At 45.3% G+C, this 19,218-nt stretch overlaps 4 protein-coding genes across 4 annotated transcripts in view; 1 reads left to right on the top strand and 3 right to left on the bottom strand.

Moving 5' to 3' along the window:
- The window catches only part of EMH_0077120 (uncharacterized protein), a gene marked incomplete at both ends in the record, with an annotated part of 5,266 nt that extends 3,828 nt beyond the window's left edge, over nt 1–1,438 (bottom strand). The window contains one exon of the mRNA XM_013494064.1: nt 120–1,438. Coding sequence (XP_013349518.1) covers nt 120–1,438 — 1,319 coding nt within the window. The remainder of the gene's footprint in view (nt 1–119) is intronic.
- A 1,878-nt stretch (nt 1,439–3,316) lies between these two features.
- Nucleotides 3,317–4,392, bottom strand: EMH_0077010 (ankyrin repeat-containing protein, putative; the record flags this gene model as incomplete). The annotated part of the gene is made up of 3 exons (XM_013494063.1): nt 3,317–3,495; nt 3,649–3,806; nt 4,139–4,392. The coding sequence occupies 3 exons, from the start codon at nt 4,390–4,392 to the stop codon at nt 3,317–3,319; spliced, it is 591 nt and encodes a 196-aa protein (XP_013349517.1).
- A 1,143-nt stretch (nt 4,393–5,535) lies between these two features.
- Nucleotides 5,536–8,058, bottom strand: EMH_0076900 (zinc finger (CCCH type) protein, putative; the record flags this gene model as incomplete). Its single annotated transcript, XM_013494062.1, has 3 exons — nt 5,536–6,021; nt 7,595–7,663; nt 7,795–8,058. 3 exons carry the CDS (start codon nt 8,056–8,058, stop codon nt 5,536–5,538), a joined length of 819 nt encoding a protein of 272 aa, XP_013349516.1.
- Nucleotides 8,059–9,111: 1,053 nt separating this feature from the next.
- On the top strand, nt 9,112–18,537 carry EMH_0076790 (exportin, putative; the record flags this gene model as incomplete). The annotated part of the gene is made up of 22 exons (XM_013494061.1): nt 9,112–9,231; nt 9,392–9,529; nt 9,740–9,883; nt 9,975–10,017; nt 10,568–10,615; nt 11,605–11,798; nt 11,993–12,053; nt 12,458–12,622; nt 12,842–12,945; nt 13,323–13,502; nt 13,826–14,024; nt 14,233–14,352; nt 14,765–14,927; nt 15,213–15,468; nt 15,706–15,810; nt 15,909–15,976; nt 16,132–16,247; nt 16,669–16,763; nt 16,912–17,096; nt 17,396–17,546; nt 18,020–18,112; nt 18,478–18,537. The coding sequence occupies 22 exons, from the start codon at nt 9,112–9,114 to the stop codon at nt 18,535–18,537; spliced, it is 2,808 nt and encodes a 935-aa protein (XP_013349515.1).
- Between the last annotated feature and the right edge of the window lie 681 nt (nt 18,538–19,218).

Below are 19,218 nucleotides of genomic sequence, written 5' to 3'. Positions count from 1 at the left end.
ACAGCAGCAGCACACGCAGCAGCACAAGCAGCAGCAGCACCGACGGTAGCAGCACCAGCAGCAGCAGCAGCAAGTCAGGCAGCAGCAGCAGCAGGAGCAGCAGCAGCAGCAGGGCTGACTTGGTATGTAGGGTTCTGTTAGAGAGAGGGGGGCCTCGTGCTGCAGCATCAGCAAGGAGAGCTTCTGCTGCTCTGGGGGAGGAGCACCAGGGCTCAGTAGGAGTAGGGAAATTGTGCTGCTGCTGCTGCTGCTGCCGTCGTGCTGCCAGCAGCAGCAGCAGCAAAAACAGAACGCGGACCTCCACTACCTCCTCCTGAGCCTCCAACAACGGGGGCATGCCCTGGGCACCTCCATCAGCTGCTCCTGCATCCGCTGCTGCTGCTGCTGTTGCTGCTGCTGCTGCTGCTGCTGCTGGGGGAGGCGATGGCTCCCACGCAGCCGACGTCCCCCTTAAAAGGCAGTCATCTGCTGCTGCTGCTGCTGTTGTTGCTGCTGCTGCAGAGGGGTAATACAACGACGGGAATCCGTAGTGAACTTCCTTTTGACCCTCCTGCTGCAGCTGTTGCCGCTGCTGCAGCTGTTGCTGCTGCTGCTGCTGTTGCTGCTGCTGCTGCTGCTGTAGCCAGTTGCTTTGCCGAGCTTTCCTTCGTGTATGAAGGAACGCCAGCGCTGCTGCTGCCCCCCAAATAGCGACAGCCTCGCTGTCTTTAAGAGCTGGGGGTATCTGAGGCTTATGCTTCAGCCTGCTCAGTCCCGCTTCGCTGCTGCTGCTGCTGCTGCTGCTGCTGCTGTTGCAACTGCTGCTGCAGCTGCTGCTGCTGCTGCTGGTGCAGGCCGTCGCCGCGAGGAGACCTGCATTGAAACGCCTCCATTGCTTGAGGGTAGCATACATCGGCTGAGCAGCAGCTGCTGCTCCCGCTCTTGGCGCCTGTCCTGGGGCCCCCCGAAGGGGCCCCCAGGGGGGCCCCCCGAGGGGCCCCCGCAGGGGGCCCCGGAGGGCCTCTGCGAATTCTAAACAGTGATTGACGACACCCAACACAGACCACTCAGGCGCTGGCGCGGCAGAGACAAAGTCTGCTGCCTCCATAGCCAGGCAGGAGTTGGGGGGCCCCCAGCGGGGGGCCTCGAAAGAGGGGGCCCCCATGGGGGCCCCCTCTGTCAGCTGCGGAGTCAAAAAGGAGCTGCTGCCGATTGACTTTGCTGCATGCAAAGAAGAGGCAACAGAAACCGGGTGATACAGTGCATCAGAGACAGAGGAAGGAAACGTAAATGCGGAAGGCTGCAGCAGCGGTCGTTCTTGACCCCCGGCGGCTGCTGCACTGTGCGCTGCTGCTGCTGCTGCTGCTGCTGCTGCTGCTGCCGGTGCTGCTGTTGCTGCTGCTGTTGTTGCTGCGCTTTTAGAAGGGGAGAAGGGTTTGTCTGGGCGCAGCTGAGCCATCGTGGTGGGCCGTCAACGGCGGGCTGAGGCCCCCGACGAGACGGAAGATCATGAGGTGTACATACACCGCAAGCATGGACACTCGAATCCCGAAAGAATGTTCAAAAGAAAGTGACAATTATATTAAGTATAATTTATAAATACAGTTTCCGGTTTCCTTCCTCCCCCCAACGAACCACCAACCAGCCGCCTCGCTCGCCGCTCCCGCAGGGGGGCTGTGGTAGTGGTTTTTTGTTATTTTTGTTGTTTCTGTAGTTAATACACTTTCATTTAATTATTTAAAAACTAATTAAATTGGTTTTTATTATTTGTTGAATATTTCTGCTATGTTTGGCCGGTCTCGATGGTGTGCCGAGGCGGTGTGGCTTGGACCGCTGCTGCAGCTGCTGCTGCGGTGTATGTACAGCTGACGGTGTATATACAGTTGAACTGTAGTCGCTACACTCAATAACATCTTAGCAAACAGTTATATATATTTGCAGCTCATAAACATCAGCTGGATTCCGGCATTAAAGTCTCGTCGTGGTAGCGAGCGGGAGCAAGTTGGGGTGTATGCGCAGCTCCGCATAACAGTTGAATTGAATTTCGTTGTTTCTGTTTCCCTAGCCCGAACTCTAAACGCCCGTTCTGATGCTATCTGGCTGTCGAGGGATCGCCACTGTGTAGAGGACGGCGGCATCCAGCAGCCCTGTTTGTTTATTCGTGCTTGAAATATGATTTGTTTTGGTGCATGCGGAGACAAACAAACCGTTTCTCTCTGCAACTTCTGTTAGCCTGCTGTGCAGCTGCTCGTATGTCGCTCCAGCAGGAAGCCCTAAATTCCTGTCCGCTGCAGCAGCAGGTTCAGAGGACGGAGCTGAAGCCGTATTCGTCTGGTGAGTGCAGCTCCTGGTTACCGATTGCATATACAGATAAACGCAAGCACGACGAGCGAGAAACGGGGCAAGGCCCAGCATAGGGCCCCGTGTTTCCTAAGGGGGTCCCCAAAGCTCCCCAGTCCATGGAGGAGCGCAGCTGCAGTTTGTTCAATACAATTTAGAGCTGAAATGTTCGCTTGCTTTATAAAACACAAGGGGTACTCTATCGTCTCACCTGGCTCATGCTGTCGGGTATGTCCCACACCAGCAGATGCGGAAACTTAAAAAAACAAAAAAGAGAACTCGCATGAACATAGCTGAATTTTGGCAAGTGATGGAACTGTGCTCACAACAACGCCGTCTTCGCGCGATACATCGGTGATCGTAATTACATACGAACCCGTGTCATATGGGGCTCCTACAGTGAAGAAACATTTAGGAAAATGCTGAGAAATCTTTGCAGTTTGTTGGTTATGTAGGTGACGGACCTGACCATGAAAATTCAGGCGTCTGGTTGCGGCTACCGCAAGCGGAGCCGAAATTTTTGTCGGGGAGAAAGCTGCTTTGTTCTGAGCTGGAGCAGCTGAAAGTGCTGAAATCTGAAATAAAGAAGTATTTAATTCAAATATAGCTAATGTTTCGCTGGAATTCCCACAAAGTTCGCACCGGAACTCTCAACTTGCAACTCCGCAACGCCGGAGAGGATATGCGAAAAGATGAAATGCAAAAAGAAGGCCACTGCTTTTTTCGAACGGTGAATAGGCATTTTTAAATAAGCAGAAATATATTACTCCGTGAATCCTGAAAAATAACGCAGCAGCTCACAGTGCGCTGTGGAGAAAGCGGTTTCTTGTCGGGGCCATGACTGCAGTGTACGTACACCGCAACATTTCATGAATGCTGCGGTGCGTTCATGAGACCGAAAAAGTAGAATTATAAGGAGATAATGAAAGCTTTCCTTGAGTTTCCTCGTTGATTGGTGAATGAAACGCACTTTGAATTCAAATGCCGTGCAGTTCTCTCATTTTTTCTTTCCTTTCCCTTTCTTCTTGGTCGCCATCTTCAGCGGCAGATCCAGTTGATCCATGGCTAGCAGCTGAAACATAGCCAAATCTTTGCTGTTCAAGCACTTGGGAGGCGGCAGCAGCCTCGCCAGGTCACTGTATTTACCGTGTTCAGCCCAATACGCCGCATCAAACCCTGAAACGAATATTGCAAGCAACATGTATAAGAGCGTGCAGTCACCGGGTTGCGTATAAACGCATTTGGGGGTGTAAAGTTGTCATCTGCATATGCTTATTTTTATGAAAATTTCAAAGAAATAGAAGTAGAACAGGCAGGCTGTATGCATACCCGATTTGTCTGTTATTGCCGGGTTTGCCCCCGCAGCTAGCATCTGCTCCGCAGCACCCTTGCAGCCAACGCGAGCTGCGATGTGCAGCGGCGTTTGGCCCAGTGCATTTTGTTGATTCGGCGAAGCCCCAAAGGAGAGCAGACAGGCGACCATATCCCTGAGCTGACACACAGACAGCCTCGTGTACTGAGCCGTTACTAAACTAGTTTTTATTTTCTCCTTCACAGTGGTGCAAGGACTTCGATTCCAACTCGGGTGAATGCGGGTATATTCCGACTTGCTGCATTTCTTGAGAGGTTTCTGTATGTTTCATTTGGCGGCGGAGAATGAACTAAGATATACTAAGTAGATAGTAAACAGTGATACGTGTGTGTCGTTCTCTGCTGTTTAGCTTTCTATACTAATGATGGTTGGTTTCGCGTTTCCAATGGCGATGTGTTGAATCGCAATTGTTTTATGGAGAATGAATTTCGCTGTGTTCATATTTACTCATTTTTGTTGCGCGCTGCAAAATGTAGTGCGGTATTCGCCCCGATCTCGGGCAGCTCTGCTGCATGCGGGTCACCGCCATGGGAGAGAAGTTCTTTGACTATTTCATCGTTGTTCAGTCGAGCAGCCAACAATACACAAGTCGTTCCGTTGCAATCGGCTTGTTTCACAGTATCGGGGGCCTCCGCCAGTTGCAGCAACACCAAGTCTCGCCGCCCTCCCTTAACCGCCTCCTGCAGCGCGTAGAAGGCCATTTGCTCCTTTATCAGAGAATATGAAACAAGCCAAATAATAAAAAAAACTCTGCTTTCCGCTTTGTTCCGAACAATAAATTTTTTTTTTTCTTGAATTTTTCAGCTTTCACCCATCAGCGGCGGCGCCGCGCCGCTCGCGCGCGCGCGGCGTGCAGTCCGACGGAAGAGTGATGGAGTGAACAACGGATTTCCTCTTTAATTGCAGCTTCATAAAGATTTCAAAACAATTGTTTTTAATTTTGCTCTCCTTTTTGCAAAAAAAATTAAAAATTTATTTTCGCGTTTCAGCTGTACCCCAGCGGCCGAGCACGGAGCCCCAGGTCACGCCGCAGTCTCGATCGTCCCGGATCAGTCTAAGCAGTGACCCTCTTCCTTCTTGTTGTTTGAAATAATAAGTGAAACTAAAATCAAAACCTTTTTGAGGAGTTAAAATGCATTTGTTTCAACTGAGTTGCTGGCAGTTATGCATGCTGCGCTGCAACTGCCACCACCGACCCCGCCAGGAGCCACCAGTACGTACACTGTAGACGCGTTTTCTGTTCTGCATTAATATTGGCTGCAGTTGCTGTACTCAACTCAGCCACAGGCAGCTGTATATACACCGCAGCTGAAGACTACACAGACACTCGGCCCCAACAAATCCCACCGACAACACCCCTCACGTTCCCTGTCCTACAAACCTAAACCCTAAACCCTAAACCCTAAGCCCGTATCAAACCTAAGCCATAGACCCTCGAACCATACTAAATATGGAGAAGGCATAACTTGTCATATGCTGCGTTTCAACCTCTTGCAGTGTTGCAGCCGTCACCAAGCGATAAACCCCCACGTCCGCAGCATTCAACTCGCTGCAGTGGGCCGCTGAACACGCGCAGATCGTAAACCCTAAACCCTCAACTAAAGGTCAAGATGAACGCGCCTAGGATGAAACCCTTGGGGTTAGAGTGAGGCAGTCAGCTGTTGGGTTAGGGTCTGAGGGCGGTATCGCCACACGGACCGCATAACGCTGTAAGACAAAAGCAATTAGTTGTACATATATATAGTTTTAAAAACAGAAAAACACAGTTTTTTTGTTCCTTCATCTGGACTGTATATACAATGACAACAGCGAACGCAAGCACGCGCTTTCTGCGTGCATGGCATTCATCCCGCCTCTCCCCCATCCTCTGGCTCGTCTTCCTCCTCGTCTTCACTGCTCTCCTGATCGCTGCTGTTATTGCTTGCATTAGTGTTATTGTTTGCGTCGTTATTGTTGGCACTGCTGCTGCTACTGCTTCCGCTGCTGCTGCTGCTGTCAATGCGTTGTTTATCTTGTGTGTTGTGTTCGCCTTGTTTTTGTAGGGCTTCTATCTTACTGATGAGTTTGTAGGCGGTGTTGAGGATACCGTGGGTATCGGCCCCGCACTGTACGCACTGTCTATTCTTTTTGAAATTGTTTAGAGCACAGCTCTCACAGAAGTAGTGACCGCATCGGGTGACGATTGGATTCATATCGAGTTGCCATTTCTTACGACAAGATAAACATGCAAACGGCAATCCATCCTCATCTTCTTCTTCTTCACTATCATCAGATGAACCCTCAGAAGAAGAAATATCCTCCTCTCCCTCGGCCTGACGCCTCAATCGGTCCTAAATATAAAATAAAATACAAACACATGAAATGTAGTATAATGATAAACAAAGGGATTTATAAATAACAGAAAATTATATATGCAGATGACGGCGTGCATATAAACAACTGAAAACGATGCGAAAGGCGTGCAAGTTATACACCATTGCCATACAACATTAACGAAACACAAACAAATCACATACACATAAGCAGATAAAAAACAAGTAAAAAGCAAATAAAAAGGAGAAAAGCAAATAAATAAACACACGAAACACGAACAAACAAACACAAGAGTGGCCACCTAGGCATAAACAAAGAGGCGAGATGAGAGGGAAAGAAAAAAGCAAAACGAGCACAGAAGAATATCAACCCCATCAACAGAAACACCGTATGGTGTGTTGAATGTTTCAAAGGGGTGGTTCAGCAGGAAATTCGGGCTTAGGGTTTAGGGTTTAGGGTTTGCGTACAAGTTTTTTCTTTTGTTGTTCTTCCCATTCTTTCTCTACCTGCCATCCCTCTTTATAGTCAGTACGATCATGAAGGAATTTACAACAGTCTCCGTACCCACAATAACCAGTTTCTTTGTAATCTTTGCATATTTCAGGTTTATAATCAACGTACATAGTGAGGCGTACGTTGTTGGATCCTCTTGTTGGGCCGTATAGCCCCGTCGTTTTATTGCGAGAGATTGCCCCCTCACTGGGTTTTACATATCGTCTATATGCTCCTATACCTCTATAAATACCGCTTTCTAATTCTCCTTTTTCTAATTTTTCACTTATTAATAAATTTCGTTCAAGAATTGCACGATGATCCGTCGCCCTATCTGGGTCCGCATCAAACACTGCCGTAGCACGCGCGTCGTCATCTAGTTTCTGCATTTCAGAACAAAAATTATATTTATTATAATTAATATATAGAAATAATAATTACAAATATAATTAATTATATAATTACTATTGTTCACCGCCTTTTTTGCCCCTAGTTCCCATTGTAATGAACGGAATCATCAAGAAAAATATATACAACAAACATGAATACAAAATAATAAATTTGAATACACCAAAATAAATCAAAAAAAAACCAAAAAAAAATAAATATTCATAATAATCAAAAGCTAATCATAATGAGTTACAATGAGAATTGCAGCATATTCAATAGGAATTTGAATATACAAGAAAACGTGAACAGCAACACCAAAGAGAAACTGAAAAGAAACGAAAGAAAACAAATATATTATACAACTCTAGAGAAGATGAACAGCCGGTAATATATAAAAGGAACGAAATGCTATCACAAAAGGAAACATAACTGAACCCAATCAATAAACAAACAGCAGTAGTCAATAGTAAACAATAATAAACAATAAAGGGCAAGCAGATACAAACGAAACCAACTAAGAAACAAAAGATAGAATGCAGTTCACAATAAAACAACCAATACAGCAACAAACAAACTAAGAAGCAGACAACATTAAGCAATAGAAGCGGACAAAGAACGACAACGAAACACAACAACAATCAAAAAAGCAACAATAAAAGAAGAAATATCCTCTATTAAAACAAAATTCAAGTCCTTCAGCTGTCTCACCAGGTCTGGATTACTCTGCTGAGCCAGCGCGTCGATCGGCTTCTCTTTTGGCGGCGCCTCTGTTTTTGTCTGTACACCACAGCAACAAATACAGCAGCGAACGCAGCAATATATACAGCAGCAACAAAATAAAACACAGAGGCTACAAGCAGCAACACGAAAACCCTAAACCCTAAACCCTAAACCCTGAATTCGCATACCCGTCCAACGACGAAATGTTTACAGAGTATATTTCGCGCCTTCTTGCGCTTGGCGATATTTGCATGCTCTTCATCACTGCCTTCAGACGCTGCTGCTGCTGCTCCCGTTGCTGCTGCTGCAGAATTTTCTCCCTCCTGTCCCTTTGCAGCTGCTGCTGCATCTGCTGCTGCTGCTCCTGGCTCTGCCTCGGTCTGGCTCGCCGCTGCTTCTGTCGGGGTAGGCCGCTTGCGGACGCCTTTGGGCGCCGCTCGCCTGACAAACATTTGAGGTGTATGTACAGCTAACCGGCGAAAAATAAGAACGGAAATGCCAGAAAGAGAAAAATAGGAGAAGAAAACGGAAAAACAAACACAGAGAAGAGGAGCCGCCCTCCAGTTGAGCTGACGGAAGCCCGCTACGGACGCTAAGCAGAACAGACAAAATTTGAGGTGTCCGTACACCTCAAGAAATACAAAAAACTGCAATTTTGAAGGAAAAAATGAAACTGATGAAAATCAGCGACGAACTGAAAGCCCCAAAACGCAGCCGCCACAGCCCCCAAGGCCGAGAATCGAGAGTTTAGGGTTTAGGGTTTACGGTTTAGGGGGCCCCCTTCGTGGAGAGAATAAGGGTGTTGCACACGCGCTTTCATGTGTCGCTGAGAGTGAAATGTTTGGGAGTACACAGAAAGACATCAGCGGCTTTTTAGCAACAGCAGCGACCCTCTCAACCCCCCCACGCATGGCATGCAAACCCTGACGCTGAACCCTAAACACTAAACCCTAAACCCTCCTCCATCCGCGGCCCTAGTCCTGGCTATCGAGCGCCGTTTGGCCCAAACTTCTCTTGAAATATCTCTTGAAGGCCGTGAGGTGTACGTACGCCTCCGCGGTCGCGCCCCCAGTCCGTCGGCTAGTTTCCTGGTCGTTGTATTTCTTCTTCTTCTTTTGCTGTTTCAACAGAGTTTAGGGTCTCCCCATACCCCTAAACCCTAGAACATAAACCCTAAACCCTAAACCCTCAATAATCCCTTGGGCTGAGGGGCCCCTGGGAGCGGAGCGGCGGCTGCTGCCGCTGGTGTGTGTCCAGGGGTTTTTCAAACATCTTTGGCGTTCGTCTCGAAATCCTTTTGCCTATTTCGATTACTTAGCAGATAAGAAAGGTAGAAAAGGAAAGGAAATTGCAGCGCTCGGCCCGCTGCCTCCGTGTTCGTCCGCTGAGCAGCGTTACAGCTGCTCACACGCGGCAGCTGCCTATACACCTGAGCTGCCTGTACACCTGAACTACCTGCACACCTGAACCCCTTAGATGCTTCATCTTTGCTAGCGGTCGCGAAGATGCAGACCCTCACAGACCCGCGCGCCCTCCTCGACCCGAATCTGCCCTTCAATGAAGCGGCAGTTCAGCTGCTAGACAGAGTGGTGGCGGCTATGTTCCTCTCCAACGATAGCGTGGAGGTCAGAAGGGTTTAGGGTTTAGGGTTTAGGGTTTGGTGTTTGTGGCTGGGGATATAGCATTTGCAGTAGAATGATCCAAATGGATGCGTTGCGGCGTACACGTTGAAATCAGGGTTTAGGGTTTAGGGTTTAGGGTTTAGGGTTTGCGGTGTATGTACAGCGGGATGTGGCGCATCGGGTTCTCGGGGAGTTTAAGAATATGCCAAACGCATGGACGCATGTTGCTTTTATCTTAAACGTATCGAAGGACCCAAACACAAAGTTCTTTGCTCTACAGATACTCGAAGCAACCATCACGGTACTCTAAACCCTAAACCCTAAACCCTAAACCCTTGCTGTTGACTGTCTTTCCCGTGGTTCTCATGAAAACCCGAAATATTCTGCTACTGCTTCTGCTGCCAGGCTTCTCGGTCTGGGTGTATGCGGATGGGCCCCAGGATTTAGGGTGTAGTACTAGTGTTCAGGGTTTAGGGTTTAGGGTTTAGGGTTTGGGGTTTGTGCTGCTCAGACGCGCTGGAATGTGTTGCCTGAGGCCGAGAGGAACGGCATAAAGGCCTTCGTCACTTCTCTTGTGATTCAACTCGCAAGCGATGAAGAAAAACAAAACACAGAAAAACATTTCATAAACAAAGTCAATGAGAATCTCATTCAGGTAAAATGCCACTTCAGGGTTTAGAGTTTAGGGTTTAGGGTTTAGAGTTTCGCAGTGGTGTAGGGTTTCTCGTTTAGGGTTTACGGGACAGGGCGTCGATTCAAATCGTGTGGCGGGAGTTGGAGTTGTCCAGGGTTAGGGTTTAGGGTTTAGGGTTTAGGGTTTGGGGTTTAGGGTTTGTTCGTTGGCTCGTGAGGGTTATAGGGTTTGCTTTCCATGACTACTAATTAATAATTTTAGGCACTTGTTTGTTTTTCGTTGTTTTTTTTTCTTGTTTGTTTGTTTTTTCACTTGTTTCGTTTATTCGATTAACTTTTTGTGCTTTGTTTTGTTTGTGTCTCGTTATTTATTCTTTTGATTTATATTTGTCTCCTGCGTGTACAGATGTTGCAGCTTGTTTCCCGTATTTCATTTGTTTCGTTAGCTGTATTTGTTGTGTTTTGTCTGTTTCTGATGATTTGTGTATTTCTTTGTGTATTTATTGCGTTAATATAATTTATGTTTTCTTGGTGTATGTGCAGATAGTGAATGCGTGAATTTGTTTTATATATTCGTGTTCATTGTATACAGCTATTGAATGATGTTTTCTTGACGTTGATCCATTTAGTTTTTTAAATAAATATTTGAATATATATATTAGTATATATATATTTATATATATTTATTTTTTATGTGTTTGTACAGATAGTGAAGAGAGAATGGCCAGAACGTTGGCCTACGTTTGTGACGGAGGTGTGCCAATCGAGCCGTTCAAGTCAGGGTTTATGTGAAAATAATATGCGTTTATTGAATATGTTATCTGAAGAAGTATTTGATTTCGGTAGAAATGAGATGGTTTCTCGTCGTGTTGGACATCTAAGAGAAGAATTAACGAGACAGTTTCAAGAATTACATGAAACATGTATGTTTGTTCTCCGTAGTTATATTGCATCACCAGGTGGTCTTCGTGTTTCACTCGTCCAACAAACATTAAAATGTATTGCTCATTTTCTCAAGTGGGTTCCTCTTGGTTTTGTATTTGAAACTGAAATAATACCAACTTTATTGCAACATTTCTGGGATGAAGCTCAATTCAGATCGGATTGTTTACGCTGCCTCACCGAGGTTGCATCGTTACAGCTTACCCAGCAAGAACAACAACTCTTTCAGAATCATCTCACGAATTTCTGGAGACAACTCAGTGAACGCGCTACACAAATACCCAAACAATCACTTAACTACAACGACCCCACCAGTGTACCACCCCAAGTTCGGCTCTTCTGGGAAACCACTTTCTGCCAGCTCGCACTTTGCCTCACAGGTATCATCATCATTTTCATCACTTTCATCTTTATTATATTCTTCATCTTCCTGCTGCTCTTGCTGCTCTTGCTGCTGCTGCTGCTGCTGCTGCTGCTGCTGTGACTGCTCCTGCTGGTGCTGCTGCTACTGATGCTCCCGTTCCCTGACTCTTTTCTCGTTTTCGCGTTCTTGCTACAGGGCCCGAGTTTGAGCTGTTGCTTGGTGTGCAGCGTCACCCTTTTCCTGTTTCCGTTGCTTCTCTTGTTTTTGTTAGTATCTATTTGCTTCTCTTTCTCTGTTCTTTGGTTTTGCTGCTTTTCAAGTTTTCGTCAATTGCTGCATTATACGCATCTGTGCATATTTTGATTGTATTTATTTTTTGTTTTTGTATGTATCGGCTTTTTGTTCTTCATTCCTTTGTTGTTTTCGTCTGTCTGCAGCTTTTTTGCGTAATCACCGCGAAAGTGTTGTTGAGCCTCTAGACAAACAAACCAACAAAACGAGCTGTATAGACACTCTAAAACTTCTCGTGGCTATCAGCGGCGCAGGGCATGATGAAACGTTTCAGATTTGTCTTGACTTTTGGTTCTCCTTTGCCGAAACCCTCCTCCACGAAGTCCACCAAGAAGCCAAAGTAAACCCCAAACATTAAACCCTAAACCCTAAACCCGAACCGTAAACCCTAAACCGAAGCTTTTGTTCCAGCTACACTGCGTACTTAAAATGTAGGGTATAGGGCCTAGGATTTGCTGTTTAGGGTTTAGGGTTTGAAGATTAGGGTTTAACGATGAGGGTTTAGGGTTTAGTGTTTCTGCTTTGTGTCCGCAGAAGAGGCAAGGACAGCGGAATGCTGAGGGTCCATTGTTGCTTTCACCGGATGCCGGAGAAGGTCTGCCAAGCCCTGCAAAGCTATAAACCCTAAACCCTAAACCCTAAACCCCTATCCTCTTAGGGTTTGCAATACCAGTGGCCTCTTCTGGCTGTACACTCCATAGCACCGTAGCTGTATGAAGACTCCCCGCCCACGAGCGGTTGTGTTGTTATGTGCTTGTAAACCCTAAACCCTAGATCCTAAACCCTCTCATTGTGTTGACGATGAATCCTTCTTGTGCTTGCCTGAGTGCAACTCTCTCCCTGCGTTATTGTTGTTTTTGTGTACGAACACCGAAGAGAGCGCTTGTAGTTGCTCACCGGTGGGTTTAGGGTTTAGGGTTTAGGGTTTATGGCCCGTGGGTGCAGGATGTAAGGGTTTAGGGTTTAGGGGTGCAGAAGGGTTGTTTTACTGCTGTTCAGGTGGAATGACGCCAGCTGAGTTGTCGTGGCGAGTGAAGGAATATGGAGAAGTTTTAAATGAAGTGAGAGGAGTCCTCATCAGCCGCATGGCCAAACCCCAGGAGGTGTATATACAGTTCGATCAAGAAACAGGAGAAGTAACGCGAGACTATGAAGTTGATACAGGTCAACAAACAACAAAATATATATATATATATATATATATATATATATATATATATATATATATATATATATATTTGTTTATTTATTTATTGTATTAATGAATTCATTTATTCACTGTTTACCTCGATTCATTCATGAATTAACCACTTAACTAAGCCATTAAGTTATTTATTTTTTTTATAGTTTCAAGGTCTAGGGTTTAGGGTTTGTGGTTTGCAGCTGAGGTCTCTCTGTACAACACGATGCGGTGCACGCAAGTCCTGCTGACGAACTTGGGGCAGATGGAGACGCAGCGCCTGATGCTCTCCGTGTTGCATATGGAGGTCAGTGGGACTGCATGCAGCTGCATGCACACACTTGCATGCATGCATGCATGCAGTTCACGAAAGAAATGAGTGAACGCCAGCAGCTGAGCTTGCCGCAGCGCAGCAAACCAATATAGAAAAGAGGAAGAGTGCTGGCTTAGTTTCGTTCTCTGTCCTTTCTGTATCCTTGCACATGCGGACAGATGAAGATGGAGACAGCCTGTTTCATCCGCAGCATTCGCTGCTGCTGTTGCCGGTGCTGCTGCTGTTGCTGCTGCTGTTCCTGCTGCTGTTGTTGTTGCTGGTGATGCTGCACCCGTGGGACTTCTTTGAGGGCTTCGTGTGTGTGTAGACGTGTGGTTTGGGTGTTTGTGTTGTTTGGGGTGTACGTACAGTGCATGCAAGCTCCAGTTCAGGGGGAGCAGTGGAATTCAACTTCTTTGAATCGCCTTTGCTACAGCATCGGCTCAATTAGTGGTGCGATGACAGAAGCAGTAGAAAGGCCCTTCGTCGTTGAGGTCATCCGCAGTCTTCTTAACCTCTGTGAATCTATGCGCGGAAAGGGCAATAAAGCTGTACGTAAAGGGTTTAGGGTTTAGGGTTTAGGGTTTAGAGTTCGGAGGGAGGGATTGAGGTTCGGGTGAGGGTTTAGGGTCTGAATGAATCCGGGTTTAAATGTTGTGCTCTAGGGTTTATGGTTTAGGGTTTAGGGTTTCTGGTTTTGGTTGCCGGAGCAGTTTAGGGTATATTGTTTCTTGAGGGTTTGATGTTCATGTTTTATGATTTACGGTGTATGATTATAATTATATTATTATAATTATATTATAATAATTATATTATTATAATAATATTATTATAATTATATTATTATTGTTAATATTTTTGTATTGTGTTTCAGATTGTGGCGAGCAACATAATGTATGTTGTGGGTCAATATCCGCGTTTCCTTCGGGCGTACTGGAAATTTCTTAAAACTGTAATTTCAAAATTGTTTGAATTTATGCACGAGTCCTTTCCGGGTGTACGCGACATGGCATGTGAAACATTTCTTAAGGTTGCACAGAAATGCAAACAAACCATCGCTGCCTCTCATCAAGGTACAACAACACACGCCACAAACCCTAAACCCTAAACCCTTATAGAATACACACAAGCGCGGAAAGCGCGTGACAGAAGAAGAAACGCAAAAGGTGATGCCACAGGATTCACGAAATGTTGTTTAGGGTTGAGGGTTTAGGGTTTGGAATCGAAGGGTGTGCGTAGAGGCGAGGGTTTAGGGTTTAGGGTTTGTTGTTTGCGTTTCAGAGGACGAGCGAAACTTCGTGTTGACTGTGATCGAAAACCACACACAGCAGACGGAGGTTTTGGATGAGAAGCAGCAACTGCTTTTCTTTGAGGCTGTCGGGCACATCATCTCTGCAACGCGTCAGTATACTTAACCCTAAACCCTAAACCCTTTATAGTCAGCTCTGTAGAAGTCAGAGCTTGTAGGGGTTTAGGGTTTACAGCTTAGGGTTTAGGGTTTAGAGTTTAGACAAATAAATTATCAACAATCAACAGACCATCGCTGCAGCCTACAGCTACAGAAACCAACAACCGCCTCCGTTGCAGCTTTGGGTCTCTTCTGGTCTAGGGTTTAGGTTCTAGGGTTTAGGGTTTAGGGTTTAGGATTTAGGTTGCTGCGGGTTTCTCAGTGCGTTCCAGCTGCATGCCGTGTATCTCGCACTATGCAGCTTTTGGCTTAGTTTTTTAATTGGAACGCCCGCTTATGCTGCTTTAGGGTTTAGGGTTTAGGGTTTAGGGTTTGGTGTTTTCTTGTTGTGTTGTTTCTCTATAGCCGCTGGAGCTCAAGCGGACTGTATTGCGGCATTGATGGCGAACTGTCTAAACAAATGGAGTGAAATCGTTGAAAAAGGAAAAACTAACGCGGAAACACTTTTCTCTATGCAGGCCGCCCGACAACTTGTACAAATTATTCGAATCAGCCAACGCCTAGCCAAGTAAACTTTCACGTATTTGTTTGGTTCTTTGTTGTTTATTTTTTTGTTCGTTTTTTCTTTGGTCGGCTTCGTTGTTTGTTCTTTGGTCTGTTTGTTTTTTCGTTGGCTTGCTTTCTTGTTTGCTCGTTTCGTTCTACATAGACATATTTGTGAGGATGTTTACACACACACACATACACACACAAGCATATATATATATATATATATATATATATATATATATATATATTACCAGGACGATATTCTACGGATCTAAGGAGTTTTCTGTGTTTTTGTTGTTTGCAGGTCAACGGGCTCTGCGTTTACTCCTCAGCTGATGCGGCTGTACGGGGAGATGATGGAGGTGTACGGGGTGTATGGACAGAAGATAGTGACAGAAGTTCAACGGGGCGGGGCTTCACGAATCAAGCATGCAGATGTGAAGTGTCTATACATCTTCAAGCGCGAGACGCTGCATCTCCTTGAGGTGTATGCGGATGAGTCGCTCAGAGATGCACAAGCACCAGCCAGAAAAGAAACAGTTAAAGAGCTCGTCGGCCAGGTGCTGCAACCTATTCTACAGGACTACAGGCACGCAAACCCTAAACCCTAAACACTAAACCCGAGTTTCTTCCTAAACCCTAGACCTTCACGTACCCTGCACGAACGGCTGACGCCGGAGAAGCGGAAAAACAGAGAAACCCTAAACCCTAAATGGTAGCTTAAACAGTTACCAGGATGGACATATTTTGCAGAAGGGGCATCCTTGTTTGATTAGGGTTTAGGGTTTAGGGTTTAGGGGTTTGGGTTTCGGTGCAGAGATAACACTCCCGATTCCAGAGACTGTGAAGTGTTGGCGCTCCTTGCGGTGCTCATGTCTCGCCTCGACACTCACATCTCCTCGGTGAGCGCATGTTAGGATTTAGGGTGTAGGGGGTTAGGGGTTTAGGGTTTAGGGTTTAGGGTTTAGGAGTTCGGCGTGAGTTGGTTGTTCTTGTGCAGGTGCTGCCGGTGATCTTTGACTACATTTTCGACTGTACACTTCAGATGATTAAGTCGGATTTCCAGAGGTATGTTTGGGGTTAAGGACTCCTGTTGAGGGTTTAGGGTTTAGGGTTTAGGGTTTCACGTGGAGGTTTCGAACGTTTCTCAAGCACGCGCATGGCTTATAGTGTTGGGTTTAGGGTTTAGGGTTTAGGCTGAGGGTTTGCCGGGTTTGCTGCAGTTACCCCGACCACCGCGAGCGTTTTTACGCGTTGTTGAAGGCGTGCAACCAGCACTGCTTTTCGGGTCTTTTCTCTCTGCCTTCTCACCAACTTAAGGCCTTTGTTGAATCTCTGGGTGAGCACGGGGGTTAAGCGCAGCCCTCTGCTTTAAGGGTTTAGGGTTTAGGGTTTAGGGTTTAAGGTGTCAGTTCGTTTGTTTGTTTCGTGTTTCCGGTTTGTTCTGCTGCTGCTTTTTCCTGACTTCCTCAATTTTTTATCTTCTGTTGCATCGACCTGGTGATTTATTTGCACTGGATAATATATTTCCTTTGCTTATTTGCTTGTTTATATAAATCAAGAGTATTTATGTTTTCTTCTCTGCCTTATGCCACTTTTACCTATTCGTCTGTTGTATATTCTGTAGATATGTTGTTTGTTGTCAAATCCTGTATTCATTTGTTGCTTTGTTTATCATGCATGCTGTTTTTATTTATTTATCTATTGTCTGTCTTAATTATTTCATTAATTTGTTGTTTTTTTGTAATTCTTCGTTTCAGTTTGGGCCTTTAAACACGAGCATCCCTCTCTGGCTGAGGAGGGCTTGCAGGTCACATATGAGTTTTTGCAAAAGTTGATAGAGGGGAAACGAGAGGTGCGTGAGGCGGAAAAAGAAGCATCTGCAGCAGAAATAATTCTTTGTTTACTATTGTAGTTAAGTAATGTGTAAATAAATGTGTAGTTACCATGTCCTCTATCTCTATGTCAGTTGTTTCTGATGTGCTGCTCGCGTGTATATGCAGCTCCTCAACGACTTCTGCAGCACTTATTACTTTAGTTTAATGAAAGAAATACTGCTAGTCTTGACCGACAGACTCCACCGCTCAGGATTCAAATACCAGACGTTGATCTTCATGGCTCTCCTCCGCATTGTTGGCTTTGGCTTAGTGCGAGATGAAGCAAACGGACTCACCCAAGAAAACGTCACGTCAGTATATATATATATATATATATATATATATATATATATATATATATATATATATATATATATATATATATGCATTTGTGTTGCTTTTGCTACTGCTGTTGCTGTGGACAGGTCTACTCTCGTCCCTGTTGCTGCTGTTGTGGATGCTTTTGCTGAACTTGTTAATATTACGACTCCATGCATGATGCCGCCTTTGCGTTTCAGGGCATGCCTGCATGCATGTGTATACCCCTGAAGTTTTGTTTATATACGAGTCAATACATTTTGTTTCTTCTTTGTGTTGTGCATGTATGCAGCAAAAGTCTTATTGATCTGCTCAGCAGAAGCTTCCAAACCCTTAACCACAAGCAAGTTGAGGCGTTTGTCGTCGACCTCTTCAACTTTTGTGGAGATTCAAACCCCACAAGGTTTCAGCAGCACATGCGCGATTTCCTCATTTCTCTCAAAGTAGGGCTGGGGTTTAGCGTTTGAGGTTTAGGGTCTAGGGTTAGGGTTTAGCGTCCTGGATAAGGGTTTAGTCTTCGGGTTTACGGTTTAGGTATTCTTGTCGGTGTTGGGGTGTGGGGTTTAGTGTTGAGGGTTAGGGGCTACGGTTCCGTGTTGGGTTTAGGGTTTAGGGTTTTTAGGGTTTTAGGGTTTAACAAGTAGAAATTGTTCCTTCAGAACAGAACGGAAGAAGCTTTACTCTGTTCGTCTCCATCTTTGTGTGCATGTATCCATGCGCGTCTTATTAGATATGCATACGTTTGTTTGTGCAATAACACATTTGTTTCTCTTCTGCTCTTTTTTTCTGTTCCTTATGGCTTTTAATCGGCTCCTCTTGGCATTCGGGTGTATGAGCATGTTGCTGTTTCTGCATCCTGGGCGTCTTCTTATTTCACAAATTTATTTGTCTTTATTTCTGCTTTCTGCTTTTCCAGGAGTTTGCTGGAGACAATGACGCGCTGTTCGAAGCAGAGAGAGAGGAGGCGCTGGAAAGAGCGCGCGAACTTGAAAAGAAGAAGAGAGGCCAGGTAAAGAAAAACAGAGATTTAGAAACTCAACACTATATATAGACGTTTTCTTACTCTTATACTTCTCTAATGTTGTAGTTTAACTGTTTCACACATGCGTAAGAAGCCAGGTAACGCTTGAGGAGTTAGATTTGCATATTATTTTAAATATGCTTCCACGTTCTGGTATTCAGCTAAGATGAAGATGCATAGATTTACATGGGCGTGCCTTCGCTTCTCTGTGTGGCGATTTGTTGCATACAACGCAGCAGGATAAAAGATGTCTTCTTTTTGTTGCTTTCTTTTTGTTTAGATGCGTGTTTGTTTGTTTAAAATGCATCTGTGATATATTTTTCACTTCTTCAATCATCTCTCGCTGTTTTTAGGTGCCCGGGATGACGCCCCAATACGAGTCGATGGTTTCCATTCGCAACATGGAGGACTAACGTGCGAACAGGAAAATAATTAAAAAATAGTGAATATGAAATCCCTTAAAACGAAAACAGTTGAAGGTGGATGATGACTCGGGGATACTGAAATTAGTTTTCTACAGATTTCGCTTTCGTTCAAAATCGCTGCAAAATCGTGGGTTGAACTGTTGGTGGTTTTTGGCGCTGGACTGCAACGAATAGGAGGAAGAAAGGAGACAAAACAGAAGTTTACTGTTTTAGTTTCTTCATTGTTGCAGATTAGTACATTATTGCGAACGCATCAAATCAAAATAGTTTACAGACCCCCTGAACCTCCTCAGGTGTGAGGAGGCACAAGTGGAAAATGAACGAAATCTTTCATTTTTCATATTGCTAGAGATAAACAAGCACTGGAGATTTGTCCTTAACGTTAAACGCCCTAAGCCAGAGCTGATTAGGAGGAATGCCGAACTTTTTCACGAGTTCCTTCATCCCCTTTTTAGATAGAGAGTGGCCCTGTAAAAACATGCGCACATCTAGGGTGTACGTACACCTCAGCGGCGCCGATGCAGAATAGTGTGTTCACTCCCTTGCCATATCATTTATTTTACGGATCAGAACTAAACGATCTTTATGAATAAGAGGCCGAAACTTACGTTTATTTTCAAACGAATATTCTCAGGAGTCACGTTCGCTTGAGCAACCGACTTGTTTTCT

This window comes from Eimeria mitis, genomic scaffold (genome assembly GCF_000499745.2).
Source record: "Eimeria mitis Houghton genomic scaffold, Emh_scaff102, whole genome shotgun sequence".
NCBI lineage: Eukaryota > Apicomplexa > Conoidasida > Eucoccidiorida > Eimeriidae > Eimeria > Eimeria mitis.
The sequence above is the reverse complement of the archived record's forward strand: the minus strand, read 5'-3'. Positions and strand labels throughout refer to the sequence as shown.